This window comes from Rhineura floridana, chromosome 7 (genome assembly GCF_030035675.1).
Source record: "Rhineura floridana isolate rRhiFlo1 chromosome 7, rRhiFlo1.hap2, whole genome shotgun sequence".
NCBI classification, from domain to species: Eukaryota; Metazoa; Chordata; class Lepidosauria; order Squamata; family Rhineuridae; genus Rhineura; species Rhineura floridana.
In genome coordinates this window covers 103,827,589-103,843,414 of record NC_084486.1, presented here as the reverse complement: position 1 = coordinate 103,843,414, position 15,826 = coordinate 103,827,589, and the positions used below count along the sequence as shown (strand labels likewise).

The 15,826-nt window shown below is 40.9% G+C and overlaps 1 protein-coding gene and 1 long non-coding RNA gene across 10 annotated transcripts in view; one reads left to right on the top strand and one right to left on the bottom strand.

Annotated features, from left to right (window-relative positions):
• Positions 1 to 3,779: 3,779 nt before the first annotated feature.
• Positions 3,780 to 12,772, bottom strand: LOC133389328 (uncharacterized). 2 transcript variants are annotated; one of them, XR_009764064.1, is made up of 4 exons: positions 12,686 to 12,772; positions 11,282 to 11,378; positions 7,034 to 7,325; positions 3,780 to 4,314 (listed from the first exon to the last, which is right to left on the bottom strand). It is a non-coding gene; the product is annotated as an uncharacterized LOC133389328 (long non-coding RNA). The 2 variants fall into 2 exon arrangements; XR_009764065.1 differs by having other exon boundaries at positions 12,678 to 12,740.
• Positions 12,773 to 14,265: 1,493 nt separating this feature from the next.
• The window catches only part of LOC133389326 (solute carrier organic anion transporter family member 1B3-like), a 40,037-nt gene continuing 38,476 nt past the window's right edge, over positions 14,266 to 15,826 (top strand). For 7 of the 8 annotated variants that reach the window (XM_061636764.1, XM_061636760.1, XM_061636766.1 and 4 more), the window contains exon 1: positions 14,285 to 14,577. In XM_061636764.1, coding sequence (XP_061492748.1) covers positions 14,440 to 14,577 — 138 coding nt within the window. In that variant the 5' untranslated portion in view covers positions 14,285 to 14,439. Of the gene's footprint in view, positions 14,578 to 15,826 lie in introns of all 8 variants that reach the window. The other variant, XM_061636761.1, reaches the window with a different exon arrangement.

Genomic DNA, 15,826 nt, shown 5'->3' with positions numbered 1-15,826 from the left:
GATAGAGGAGTGCATCATAGTGACATTCAGATGGTCTATATACTGTTATCTTCATTTGATCAAAAATGGGAGGTCATGGTCTCTAGTCTGGAAACTTTACCCGACGGACATCTGAATTTGGACTTTGTAAAACAGAAACTTCAACAAGAGTGGAATAGAAGACAAGAGAATAAGAAAACAGAGTTAAAAGAGACTGTGGCTGTACAACAACAACAAAATCAAAGAAGCAGGCAAGAGAATAAAATATGTTACTTTTGTGGGTCCCGTGGACATATACAGAGACATTGTTTAAGTAAGAAGAGAAATAACAGGGACTTTGGAAGTCAGAGAACAAGCGCGAACTTTGTTACTAAGGAGGACAATAAACTCATTAACTCTAAGTGGCTTCTCGACAGTGGAGCGTCTAATTGCCTAATCACAGACTCTAGTTTATTTTACACTTCAAAGCCGGCGCAGGAGAAGATTTATCTGGCTGACGGATCGACTCAGGACGCGATTGCAAAAGGCACGCTCAGGTTGAGTAATTTGGGAACTATATTAACAGATGTGTTATTGGTTTCTGGTTTAAAATATAACATTCTATCAGTAAGAAAATTGGCTCAAATAGGTTGTAAAGTTACATTTGAAGGGGATAGATGTTTTGTGAGAAAAGATGGTGAAATATGCATGCAAGGGAAATTACAGAACCAAATGTTTATGGTTGAGTGCAATCTTGATAAACCCACGTGTGCTTGGATAAGAGTTAATAAAGATAAACATGATAATTGTTTACATGAATGGCACAGAAAATTAGCACACGCACATTTCAAAAAGGTACAAAACACCCCAAAGCATAGTCAAGATTTGAAATTAACACATTGTGAGCATGTGGATGAGTGTGAAGTATGCTATAAAACAAAAATGACTGTGACTCCGGTAAATAAGAGCTGTGAAAGCACGACCACTAAACCCTATCAGCTCATACATGTGGATTTGGCTGGACCTTTCCAGTGCTCAAAAGGTGGAGCAAGGTTTTATTTAGTGATTGTGGATGACTTCTCCAGATTTACACATGTGTTCTTATTGAAAAAGAAAAGTGAAGCAGAAGAGAAATTAAAGGCATTTATACAGAGGACAGAGACACAATATGGGGTTGTTATCAAAAATATCAAATCAGATCAAGGTGGGGAATTTACCAGTAATTCATTTAAAACATATTTGGAAAAGAAGGGAATAATACAGAGTCTCACTGCTCCCTTCAGCCCATCCTCCAACGGAACTGCAGAGAGGAGGAACCGGTCATTGCAGGATTCAATGAGAGCCATGCTAGCCAATGCAAATATGAATAACACTTATTGCGGTGAATGTATTCTGTACGCTGTTTATATTCAGAACCGTCTCATGCACAGAACAATAGGCATGTCTCCCTATGAGAAACTGACTGGAAGAAAGCCCAGGGTGAAACACATAGAACGTTTTGGGGCAAAATGCTGGGTACATGTTGCAAAACAGAAAAGGCATGGTAAATTAGGCTCTAGAGCTCAGGCAGGATTCATTTTGGGATTTCAGAATTCATATTATAGAGTTTGGTTGCCTGAGAAACAACAAGTAGTGTTAAGCAGAAGCATAAAGGTGATAGATAAACCTTGGAGAGACAGTCAAACAGTTATCCTAAATAGTGCAAGCAAGCAGGAAGCAGCAGATGTTCCTTTTGGGCAGCAAATTCCATTAAGAACTGCATTGACTGATCTAATACACGGTGGCAAACGTACTGTAAAAAGGCTGAGAAGTGAAGACATGGCAATGCAAGATACAGAAATGCCAAGTACAAGTGCAGACACAGGTGCAGGTCCAAGTAAAATAGAGAGTGAGGAAGAAATGGAAATAGATAATGTTAGGAGATCAGAAAGAAAAACGAAAGGTCAACCACCACAGAGATTCACATTTAATGTTACACAACAGAATAATGAAACAGATAAATATCCAGTAGAATGGGAAAAAGAAGGACCAATAGATAAAGAAACAATGGATCTCATGTGGAAGTTTTGTGTTGAGGAATGAAATATAAATGTATTATCAAATAAAAGTGAACAAAATGACTCTGTAAAACCTGTGTGAATAAAGAAATAAAGAAACAAGAACTGAATTGAAAAATGTAAATAGAAACTGTAAGAAAACAAACCATGTACTGATATGTATTGTAATGAAAAGTTAATATTGTAGAAATGTAATAATGAACAATGAAGTTTGTAATCTGTGAGTCTCAGGTGGGGGCTGTTGGTCAGTGAAGCATGCTGTGAGACTCACAGACAGGGTTTTTTGCAGAGAGTGTGAAACCTGAAGCAGAAGCGTTAAGCTGTGAGAACAGAGCGCCAGGTTTGCCAAGGTCAGCAGCTGGCTGGGAAGCCTGATAAGGTGGGATGCTTGGAAAAGCTCAGTGTGGGGGAAAAGCTGTCTGTGAAGAGAACTGTGTCTAATGTCTTTGCCTAGTAAAGACTCTTACAAGAAACTTGCCTGGCCTGGCTTATTCCTGTTCTATGCGACTCTTGGATTCCATCCTTGTATGATCTATACACGCACACGCCAACAATTGATGCCTAGTTCCCCATACTTCAGTTGAAACCCAAAGGAAGACATCATGAAGTGACTCCTCCCATAGGGCTTTTTTGAAATCAGAAAGCACAGGCAGCTGTGGAGGCTGCAGAGTGCTGGAGAAATGTTTAATGGGAAAAAGCAGAAAAAATACACAGTAAAGTCGGTTCACTCCTGCAGCCACCAAAAGTATAAAGAAACCCTAAAGGGCCCTGTGAGATAGATGGAAAACAGTAAACTCTTTCCCAGGTGAGGAAATCTTTTGTGGAACTGGAGAACTGATTTCAGCACAGCACTATTTCCACCATCCATGCCTTTACCCACCCACGTTTACATTTCTGTAAGGGGTGCACTTGGGATGTCAGATATAATATCTGTTTCCGCTTTGTTTGCGATCTCTGCTTGACGTGGTTAAAGTTATTTGCATTTTTAACAGAGCAGGTGTGTTTCATTCAGCAGCTTTGTAAAGCAATTAGAAGGATCCTCTCCAGTCAGCAGACTGTTTTCACACTGTGTGGAAAGGGGGGGGGCAAAAAACCAAACAAACCTGTAATGGCACTTTGCTAGAGTCCTCAAAGAGATGTTTCACTGGTGTTTCAGGCTTCTCTGTTCAGTAATGTTTGTGCTAGAGAAGCATTTGGAGCATTATTTTGCCTGTAAATGATTTTCACCATGCATTTGAAAATTAGTTTCTCTTTCAGAACTAGTTTTTTCCTCCCGCTTCCCCACTTTCAAGAGATACTTCCTTTTGGATTTTATTTAAAGAAACTCCAAAGTGCTGTCAGTCTCATTTAGTTTATCTCTGCACTGGCTTTTTTGTTGCAGAGATAGCATGGTGAAATTGAAGAAGTTTGGGAGTTTGCCGTATATCAAGGTATATTGGTCATAAAAGCTTAAATCATAGGAAAGGGGAAAAGATTAACCCATTCTAGTATATCACACTGCCAAAAAGAGCAATAACATTCCACTAAGGATACGAAGAACTGAGATCGGAAAACCAAAATAACGGTTATAAACACTGGGATATATCTTATAACTGTCATACACTTGGATTTATATATGTAATATTCCAAGTGCAGAGATGAGAAAATAACCTCAAAGTTTGGTACAAAAAATAATAAAATCAAGGATGAAGTTGTGATCTTTTTAAAAAAATTATTCACTTTAAAATTTGCAGTACAACTAAACAGTTATGAACTCATTCTACATTATTTCTCTTTTATTATTGTGGTTATCATCATCATCATCATCATCATCATCATTTATTACCTACCCTTCACCCAGAGATCCCAGGGAAGGTTACAACAATATCAAAGCAATAAAAATATAATTAAAACCAATGTGAATAATGTGATGGATGTGTCGTCTCTCATCTTCAACTACTAATCCAGAAACATACCATGGACCATCTGAATGAAGCTTGTGGACCACAGCTTGGGAACATTATCCATCATGTTTAAATGTGCATCTCCATCCACATTCCTGCACAATTAGTTGCATGCTTATATGTGACTAGAACTGGACTGGGTCCTTAAACATTGAGTTCTTAACTCTGTCACAACCACTATCCAACCCAGCAAAACAGACTAAACATATAACTGTTTTATAAAATTCCCAAATTGTGTTTAAACCCCCCCCACTTGCCTACATTTTATGTACAGTCTCTTCCCACATTTCATCCATAAACCTTGCTGTGTCTCTGTGGTTAATTAGTTTTTAGTCTCTGATATAAAATAACAATTGCTGGAAAAAAGAGAAAGGGATACAAATCAGAGAAAATGACCCTGAAAACCCCAAATGTCTTAATAATTAAAAACAGTGTCAAAACCCCACCAAAATTTAAAAATATCTCACTTGCTTTGCAAATAAACTTTTAACAAAGAGCACAAACCAGTACAGTTCTATGCCAGACTACACATGTATGCACTTGCAGTGCCTTTATAATGGGGTTATTGTGCTGAGTAATTTATTTTCTATCAAGAGTTTCCAAACTACATAGCTTGTTTGTGACTGACCAGGATAGTGAGAAGCAGAAATGTTTCTGAATGGAATGAAAGAGGAAATATTAAGATGCAAAACATTTTAAATATGAACGGGGAAACTATTTTGGCAGAAAGTAGACGTGCTACTTAGAGGGGTGGACGGGATAGGTGGGGTGGTGAGGTTAAAGGAGCAGACAGGTGCAGACCTGGTCATCTATTTGTCATTTCCATTTTTATTTAAAAGACCTTTTCATTTTATTTGTAGCGAAGATGGCACTACTGGGGCTATAGATTTATTATTGTCAAAGGCTTATTATTTTCTGACCCTGCTTCATATTGAAAGCATCCATTATTTCTGTGGCAACCTGCAAAATATGTGCTATAAAATGTTTGTAATCTTTACTAAATGTGATAAACTGCCTATCGTTTTAAGAAAAGATGGGCATCCTATTATTATAAAATCATTCCAGGGCCAGCTTCAATCCTTCAACGGTTTCAAAGTTGTGCAGATGTTCATGAGCTTTGCCTTAATGTTTAATTGATTTTTAAAAACAACAACAGGAAAGACCTTCTACAACTCCCTGTCTTATCCAGCTCCATAATTTGTGGTAGAATTATTGGTTTGGATCCAGACTAAGTTAGTAATGCTTTAGACCAGAGGTTCCCAAACTTTTTTTCCACAGACCACTTCAAAATTGCTCATGGTCTTGGCAGAACACTTATTTTTCTGCTTTTAATAGCAATTCTAGTGTGTTATGCTAGATGCTGTACAATTTGTAATTTTTACAGACACACTGCAGACCTCTTGAAACTCATAGACCACTGGTGGTCCATGGACCAGAGTTTGGGAACCCCTATTTTATACCAATTGGACAAGTATCGTGTGGATAACTAAAATGCCTCTTATTTCAGTGAGACTAAAGTGGGACTTTTCTACATTCAACCCATTGTTCTAATTTTCAGGGCCAGCATCTCAGCAACACATTGTTACACAACTGCTGAGGCCCACCCTCAACCAGGGCCCCACTGCCAACCCCCAGAAGCACTGGGCTGTGGCTCCTCCTTCTTGGCCTGTTCACCTGCCCTCTCTAAATGAGCAAGCAGTGACAGGAGCCAGGAAAGGAGTTTCCTTTTGTCTTTGCCTTTCACTCTGAGTCAAGGATGGAGAACTTCAGGCCCGGGAGCCAAATGCTGCCCTCTAGGATCTAGGCCCCTCTGTTCAGCTCTTAGGACCCTTTCCTGCGCCACACTCCTCTCCCTAGGGCAGCCCTCTCACTGATCCTGCTCTGAGCCTTTCTCAAGTGCTTTGGCCTGGCAGGAATGTGTCCTTGAACTGTGCTAATGCTTGACTGGATGGAGGATAGAGAGGGGTGTGTATGTGCGTGTGCATTTGTGTGTGTAGAAATGAAGCTTCAGATTGGGGGGAAGAACAGGAAACTGAGAGAAATGAAATGGACAAAACTGTCCATCCCTACTCACAATCCCTTTGTATTATTTCTCATAGGAAAGAGTTAAGAAGAGAATATTTTTTAGACTGTCACTTATTTCCTGGCATGTAAAACAAATTTGATGGCAAAGGACATTAGATGATACCCTGAACCTGGATATTACAGGAGCTCTTCCTGGGCAATGTGTGAATTGATCCCAGGTTGTCTAAATAGGGTCACTACTTATTGGACAAGACAGATGTCTGCTGCTTGCAAAAGAGCAGTGCTCTGTTATTATTTAGTCAATTGACAGAAGCATAACAAGACACGCATTCGTTTCAAAAGACTGATGTCCATATGTTGGATACAACTTTTTAAATGCTGAGAAAAATAAATGGTGGTGGCTTCAGGTTTTGGTGGGATCTTGGGGAAAATGTCTTCAGTGCATCCTTCATCCTGAAGCCCATACATTTGCCCTCTTTCTCAGGGTCCAAACTAGACCACCACCAGTGGTGAGGAGCCATTCTAAGCTTAAGGGCTACATTCCTCATGGCAACCTTCCAGGGACCATATGCCAGTGGTGGGCATGGTCAGAGACATAAGCAGGTGGAGACTTTCTCAATTTCCTATTTTTTCCAGTCTTATGTTTGGTTCTCTGTATCAGTTTGTTATTTATTTTTTTAAAATAGGCTTCAGGAATTTTCATCAGCATTTTTTAATATCCCCTAATATACATATTTTTGTGTACAATTTTGCCTAATGTAATTCATTTTTGTATATTACTTTCAGTAATATTTTATTTTGCATGCTTTCCCAAAACATACATATTTTTGTATACATTTTTTGGCTAGAGACCTGCAGTGCAAATTTCAGAGACACTGCACATTATTTAGTTGGAAAACTGCATCATAAAATTTGGAGATGTGCACACTTTGAAGAATAGCTGAGTTTCAGTTCAAGTATTGTTCCAGGAAGTGTGAATTAGGTAGGTTCACATTAAAATCCAAATTGCACAGAATTTCTCCCCCATCCCTAATTCTCAGTTGGAGGTACCTTGCATGCCTGGGTCCTTGCACATGTAGGAGCTCTGATATGCACGTAACAGTCTTCAGTTTGCAATGCCATTCATCTTCAATGCAATGCTGGGAGCAGTTCTGTGCATTGTTTCCGTAATGCTGGCCCTTACTTTGCCATGGACTGCTCACCAAGAGCTCTCTGAGTGATTTGAAGCTATTTCTACATACACAAGCAGGTTTTCCAAGCAGGCTTTTGACTATGAGTGGATTGTACTGTGAAAATATTGGGCTGAGTATATTGCAGATACAATCTCCTGCAGCTATATTTTCTGGGTAAAACACAACAGTGCATCAATACACATATAGGACATAAAAACAATACAGGTGCTAGATACAATTATATTACAATATGCCTTGATTACCATCTGGTTGGTTTTAATTAATTTTCTTAATTGGAGAACAATGCATTTTCTAATTACACATAAAAACATTACCAGTTAATTCCAGGTCTTTATTTCTTACACAAACTCTCCTTTAAGATTCACAGTCTGGCTCATTTTAACAACCCATGTCTCAGTGGACAAGGCTGTTTGGCAAACTCTTGACAATTACTCAAACTAATCACATGTGAAGGAACATTCCAATTTTGTAACTTGGGTGCCATAAAAAATGAAATGTTGGTAATTTAGGCCATCCAAATAACAGGATGAAACCTCAGCTAGAAATATAATTATAAAACAATAGAGATATAGCTTGAGTCAAATTAAAAGTGAAACAAATGCTACCAAGATGAGAACAATGTCCACTGAAATGAAAATTAATTTTCTCCACTTTTCAAAAAAGAAAAAAAAAACAGGGATCTAACATTAACCTTTCTGTGAGGTGTATAATAAAACTGTTAAGTCTTAATACCAGTGCCCTCCCCCAAAACTCTCAAGCTGTAGAATGGTTTGTCACAGCTGAATGGAAGAGCATCTGCCTTGCATGCAGAAGGCCCCAGATTCAATTCCCAGCATCTCTGAGTAGAGCTGGGAAAGGTATTTCACAAGAATGAAGCTTATTATGCATTTTGCTAAAAAAGCACTTCTCTCATGCAAAACGGCATCTATTTTTTCCCCCAATTTCTCCTGCCCACTTAAGTCTTCAAGGAACTCATGGCCCAAGGAACTTGGGCACTGCTCTTCTGCAAGCAGCTTGTGATGGCATTTTTTTCTGGGTTTGTTGTATTTGTCATTAGCCATCCCAGCCCCAGCTGCAAGGCCAGGCATGCAGAAAGCCCACAAAGGCTTGCTGTTGCCTGACTGACTTGATGTAGTGGCAAGGCACTGGGTGCTGCTGTAAAGTGCCCCATTGGATAAACATCAAGGGTGGTCCAGGTACATCTGGGCATCCTCACCGTGGTGGGAGTGTATGGAAAGACATTGCCAATCCAAACCCAAGCACAAAACATGCCCTCTGGTGCATGCAGTATGTTGGATGATGAGAGCAGGGCCTGGGTGGAGCTCAAGCCCTCCCAGCCTGAATGGGCATCACTTATGTGTGGAAGGCTGCAGTAGGTAGGAAAAATCAGTAGGAACCAGGTGCCTTGTCTTGAGCAAACAGAAGTGTTTTCTGCTAAAGCAAAGCCACCTGTGGCTGCATCCCCATGTTTTGCTTTCCAGTTGACAGGATGCACCTGTGTGCTGAATTCTACCCATCCAATCTAGTAGTAGAAAAGAAAAGAAAAAAATAGGTGGGAACCAAAAGATCACAACCCCATTTTACCACCCTATTTGAAGGGTACAAAGTGGAACTCCCTCTTGTGATGCACTGGATTATGTATGAACAAGGTCAGCCCTGCATAATTAGGATTCTAAATTGTGTGGGGAGTCTATACAAGTACAGCAGGATCCCCACTGCAGCCGTTCACCCTACAACACATGGAGGTTTGTGAACCCAGGCCCAGTGACACTATGTAGGGGATGAGCCCATCTTTCTTTCACCCTTTGCCTGATCTCATTTGTGTGCCTTTAAAGACCTGAACCAGGCTAAAAACATTTGAGTTAGATAAGTGAGAAATATTTTTCAGTATTAGACACTGATTTTCATTAATCCATAGAGCAGGATTTATTATGTGCTTCATTTGTTCCTGAGGTAACATATCATTACATGATGCCAGCTCCAGGGGCTCTTGGATGACACTGATTATCTCGATCCATTTCAATCCGGTTTTAGGCCTGGGTTTGGTACCGAAACAGCCTTGGTCGCCCTGTATGATGACCTTTGTAGGGAGAGGGACAGGGGGAGTGTGACCCTGTTGATTCTCCTCGATCTCTCAGCTGCTTTTGATACCATCGACCATGGTATCCTTCTGGGAAGGCTCACGGAGTTGGGAGTTGGGGGTAGTGCTTGGCACTGGCTCCGCTCCTACTTGGTGGGTCGTCAACAGAAGATAGTGCTTGGGGAACACTGCTCGACACCCTGGACTCTCCATTGTGGAGTCCCACAGGGATCGGTACTGTCCCCCATGCTTTTTAACATCTATATGAAGCCGCTGGGTGCGGTCATCAGGAGTTTTGGAGTGCATTGTCACCAGTACGCTGATGACACGCAACTTTATTTCTCCTTTTCATCTTCCTCAGGTGAGGCTGTTAACGTACTAAACCGTTGCCTGGCCGCGATAATGGATTGGATGGGAGCTAACAGACTGAAGCTTAATCCAGACAAGACCGAGACGCTGTTAGTGAGTGCCTTCTCTGCCCAGATGGTGGATGTTCACCCTGTTCTGGATGGGGTTACACTCCCCTTGAAAGAACAGGTTCGTAGCTTGGGTGTTCTTTTCGACTCTTCCCTGTCTCTTGAGGCTCAGGTAGCCTCAGTGGCACGGAATGCTTTTTACCATCTTCGATTGGTAGCCCAGCTACGTCCCTATCTGGACAGTGACAACCTCGCCTCAGTCGTTCATGCTCTGGTAACTTCTAGATTGGACTACTGCAATGTGCTCTACGTTGGGCTGCCCTTGAAGACAGTTCGGAAACTACAGTTAGTCCAGAATGCAGCAGCCAGATTGTTGACGCGGACCAGAAGGTCCGCTCATATAACACCTGTTCTGGCCCGTCTGCACTGGCTTCCTATTTGTTTCCGGGCTAAATTCAAAGTGCTGGTTTTGACCTATAAAGCCTTACACGGCATGGGACCGCAATACCTGGTGGAGCGCCTCTCCCAATATGAAACTACCCGTACACTGCGCTCAACATCTAAGGCCCTCCTCCGAGTACCATCCCATCGAGAAGCTCGGAGGGTGGTGACTAGAAATAGGGCCTTTTCGGTTGTGGCCCCCAAACTGTGGAATGGTCTCTCCGATGAGGTGCACCTGGCGCCGACACTGCAATCTTTTCGGTGCCAGGTGAAAACCTTTTTATATTCCCAGGCATTTTAATGTGTACTATTAATATTTATTGTTGTATTTTGCTGCTATTTTGATTATTTTTGTTTGATTCCATTGTATTATTGTATTTATATATTCTCTGATTGTTTTATTATTATGTACACTGCCCAGAGAGCCCTTGGGCTTAGGGCGGTATATAAATAAATAAAATAAATAAATAAATAAATAAATATTAGCAAAGGAGTCTTTGAATTGATATAATCTAAAATCCCGTTCCCTGTACTTAGGCAATGAAGGGTGCTTATTTGCTTACAGAAAGTTTGCGGTGAACAACCTTTCTGCATTAAAAAAATAAATGTAAGAAAAATATATACACTAAGACACAGACCAACATATATTTTAAATAGAAATAAGACCACTGATACGTTGTAAGTTTCTGTCCTATTTCCTGTCTGAAAGCTTGAATTGCTCTGTGGATATCTTAATTTTCTGCATTTTTGCAAGGCCGAATGGATTTGCTTTGAGAAATTTAATCAAAAGAAAGTGATGTTTAATTTGACTCCTGACTTTTTTGTATTACTTTTAGATTGTAAAACATTTCCTTACTCCACAGCCTTAGCTATATTTTCATTCACCAGAAACCCCAATCACATCGACTGCTGGTTTTGCCTCCTCCTCCATGAACTGAAATGGCACATTCTAAAGGCGTTAAAGTGTCAAAAAGAACCCTAGGGTGAGGAATGAAAACTATTTAAAAACACATCATTTAGGTTAGAGAAAATAACATATTTCTCCCCCCACAAGCAGCCAATGAGATGAACGTGTTTTCTATTTTAGTTTATGCTACGCTTCTAAAACATATTCCAGGGTTGTCTGGCTCATGGAAGTGTTTAACAAATGTCAGTGTGGGTCACTCACTGTGAATTAATTCCAGATGTAATATTTTTTACCCAGCCTGTAGGCTCCTCTCTCCTTCTAAAAGTTGGTGCCCATTAGGGTGGCCAGTTATGCATTGCTAAAAAAGAGAATATGCATCACCAAAAAAAAGAGAGAAAAGTACAAGAGATAACACAAATTTACATTAAATTTCATATGATGATTTATATGTATAGATGCAAATTTAATGACTACAATTTCAATAGAAATATGATATATCGATATATTATACAGCCACAAGAGTGGCTGTATACGATAGCCAGCGTGGATTTTTCACATTAAATTGAAAACACCCCCATGCCATTCTGATGCTTCCCATAAACTCATTTTAAAAAAACCAACCATTACAAAACTTATAGTCCTGAACTCAGAAGCGCATGCTTAACAACCCTCTAAATTTTCATGGTGATACACAAAACAGTCAGAGAGAATTGAGAGTTCAAAATCTAAAAAGAGAGGGAAAAAACCCAGAGCCCTTTTGGACTTTTTTCTCTGAGAGTTCTTATAATCTGTTGAAATTCTTTACAAATCAGCCATGTTCACAGAATACCTATACTCCTATTACTGACCTTGCCCCCATACTTTGACCTTCATCTTCGCTGTTTAAAAGTTAAAAAAAATGCCTGGCTGATTTTTAATTAATTTAAGTAATTTTGCATTGAACTGAATGAGAGTATTGGGCATGCTCAGTAAGAACCAACTGTCAATGTTCTAAAAGCCAGACTTCCAGCTGCTGGGCTTGCCTAATCAGGGGGCCATACCCACACCAGACTTTGATTTCACTTGAGACAGTCATGGCTTCCCCCACAGAATCCTGGGAAGTGTAGTTTGTGAAGGGTGCTGAGAGGAGACTCCTATTCCACTGACAGAGCTCCAGTGGTCAGACTGGTTTAACAGCCAGCCACTCTGTGAGGGAAACAGGGCATCTCCTAGCAACTCTCAGAACACTTCACTAACTACACTTCCCAGGATTCTTTGAGAGAAGTCATGACTGTCCAACATGAAATAAAAGCCTAGTGTGGATGTGGACAGGGACAGCTTTGGTTTAAATCTGGGTGGGAGGCATGTACCTGCTGTAGAATAAAAAAGATGGGGGAAATGCTGAAAAGCAATGATACTGTTCACAATGGTTTCCTTTTGGAAATGAAAGGGGCTTCCACTCTACCCAGTGTCCACCCACCCAATCTCCTCCCCTCCCCCAGGTCAGTTTTATCTATCCTAAACATGATTGAACAGAGATAAATCCCACGGAACTCAAAAAGTATGCAAACGATCAAACCCACCCTCCCATTTCCTTCCCTCCCCCTTCCTTTGCCCCTTCCTCCAAATTTAAAGATTTGGCTTTAAATGTGAACTGAATTGAATATTTCCCCTTTACCTACTTACGCCAACTGTGAATACCTTCTGCCATCCTCCACCTCAACTTCACATTGTCCCAGACTCTTTTCTGCCAACATTCTGCTAAAGGTTCCAGCACACTGACCTAAAATCAAATAGTGTGTTTGTTGTTTTAGTTAGGAAATACTGGGAAATCTGTGCAGGTCCCATCAGTTCAAAATCCATCTTATTGGCTGCAGCTTCTGTAAAAAAGCTAGCTGAGGATTATTGATTTATTTCCTTTATGAATCCCTTCCTGTGAAACGCCCTGAAACCATTAACAATTGCGGAAGGGCATCTGATTTGCATGCAGAAGGTCCAATTGCATGCAGGTTCAGTTCCTGGCATTTCCAAATAGGACTAGGAGAGGATCCTGTCTGAAATCCTGGAAAGCTGCTGCCAGTTAGTGTAGACAGTACTGAACTAGAAGGACTAATGGTCTGTCTCGGTATAAGGCAGCTTCCTATGTTCTAATTAAAATATCATTAAAACATCAACAATGAGAACATCTATAAAAAACAGTTTCAAATCCAATATAGATGCATAAGGGATTAAAATCTCCATTTAAAAGGCTTCTTGAAAAAGGAAAGCCTTCAATATCTGCTGAAAAGACAAGAGAGACAGTACTTGTCTGATATATAATGAGACGGAGTTCCAAAGGGTAGGTGCCACCAGGCTAAAGGCCTGGTCCTATATCATATAGATCGGACCTTCTGATCTGATGCTATCTATAGGAGGCCTTCTCTCATGAGGGGGTGGCCTGGGGAGAGGGGTTGTGGCTGAGGAGGAGGTGTAGCATGGGGCAGAGCTTGGAAAAGTTACTTGTTTGAACTACAACTCCCATCAGCCCAATCCAGTGGCCGTGCTGGCTGGGGCTGATGGGAGTTGTAGTTCAAAAAAGTAACTTTTCCAAGCTCTGGCCGGAGAGTCCTAAGTCCTAAGATAAAGAGTCCTTGAGGGACACACCGAGGTTCTTCACCACTGCCTTAATTCTTTTTAATTATTCCTGTTTAAAAAATATTTCAGAGAGCTCTCCTGTCTCTAGAAACTTCAGCCCCCCACCACATTCCTAGAACCCCAAGCACGAATATTAGTAAAATACTATAAACAGAACAGATTGGATGGTAGAATTACATACTTTAAAACATCTTCAAACTGCTATAAAATACAGGCCTTGCCATTCAACTGTCTTTCTCTGAAGGCAATAGGGAATTACTCTGGATTAGGTGGTTTGAATACTGTGGATGCAAAAGGGATATTACACTCTCCTCTTTATTTCCCCCCCCAGTGATTAGATGGATACATCTCTCTGGATGAAATGAAGAGCTAACCACAGGAAACAATGAATGTTTCTGTCTCCAAACAAACCACAAGGCGTTTTCAAAGCAAGGTCACAAATATGCCAGGATCGCATTCAAAACATTTTCTAGCTAAGCTGTTTTTTGACACCAGAGAAAAATACATAAATTTCAAACAGTGAGAGCAGGAGGAGACAGGCTTGGGATTACACAAGTAGACCCTAAACAGCGTTTTTTGTTTGCTTAGGAAGTTGGGGAAGTTAATGATTTCCCATATGGACCTCAGAACCACCTCCTTTTAGGAGAAAATGCTGTGCACAACGTCCCCTCAAATGATGCCATAGCGACTGCTGAGTTGGATCTGTAAAGCAGGTAAGCTAACTTCTGCTTTGATGAAGAATGTCATGAGAGTTTCATGAGAGTTTTCTTTGTGGGATACAGGGAAATTATTCAAGATAAGGCAACATGATCCTGAAGGACACTGACTCAGAGAATGTGAATGGATCAGCTATGGAAGTGAAGTCAGTGACGCAGTCTTTGGAGGATGAAGGCACCAAGAAACTACCAGCCGAGGCAAAATCATCATCTTGCAAAGGGCTGAAGGTTCGGTGAATTCCTTATTACTATTTTTAAAAAATTGTAATGTTTTCTGCTTTGCAACAGTAGGTCTTTTCTTTGGGGACCTTCCAGTCAATTTGGAAGCATGTGGTATGTCACTGGATACCCATCACTGGTAGGACTCAGTCTCTACTGGTTGACTAATGATTGTAGACTTGGGATGTTCCTAATCCAAGGATGGAGAACCTATGGATATCCTGGTGTTGTTGGACTTTTTGGGGTGGAGCTGATGCCTGTCCAGACACTCTTCTACATGCTTTATGCCTACTGTTGTTCTTTTGAACACACAGAGAGGGCTAGTGTTAAGTACAAAACTATACATTGGGGTAGCTAACACAGTGCCCTCCACATTTTGTTGGACTCTATCTCCCATCAGCCCTAGCCTCCATAGCCAACAGTAAGGAGCACTGGGAAATGTAGTCCAGCAACATCTGGAGGGCCACAGATTGTCCACCCCACCATACATAATAATTGCATGAAGGACAGCAAAAGGTTCCACCATAGAGGGTAACCATCTTTATTAGGAGATACCTCTTAAAATGCATTAGTATCTTCCTTATGTGCTTCATGGTTAAACCTTGGCTTTTGAAAACATTCCATAGCAGAATCTTGGCTCAGATTAAGCCTTGAAAATAACCCACGGCCTCTCTCCCAACTGCCTGATGCTTAAAAAAACCAACAGTGTAGGCCATAGATGAAGCTGCTGTAGTGGCTGCACTGTATACAGTTATCTAACAGCATCCCGAAAGCAGATGAAGTTAGAGATCTTCAGAGCCTCATCAGGAGTGATGGGCATGGTTGTTCAGTAACATCTGGAGGGTCACAGGTTCCCCATCTCTGCCTTAAACCCAAGTATCCAGAATTGCACTCCTCACTGATATGTGGGTGAGATAAAGAATAACTGCATGGAAATCATTAACTTAAAGGACATGTCAAGGCTAGGTCTATGGACCAGACCCAAGGAGCTTCTCAGACCTAGCATAAGTACACTGCATCCTTGAGCAACTGCCAATTACTCATGCTGGTCCTGACCACCACCCTTTAAATATTTCCACCTACCCACCCCTAGTTGTTCTAGTGAGGGCCCTGCAGCTGGGTCTAGGAACTGCCATTTTAATTTCTCTCATTGCCCCCAATGTATCTTCACTCCAGGGCATGATCTTTATAACAGCCTTCCCTAATGTTTTTGACTTCATCTCCCGTCATCCCTGATAATTGGCCATGCTGGTTGGGG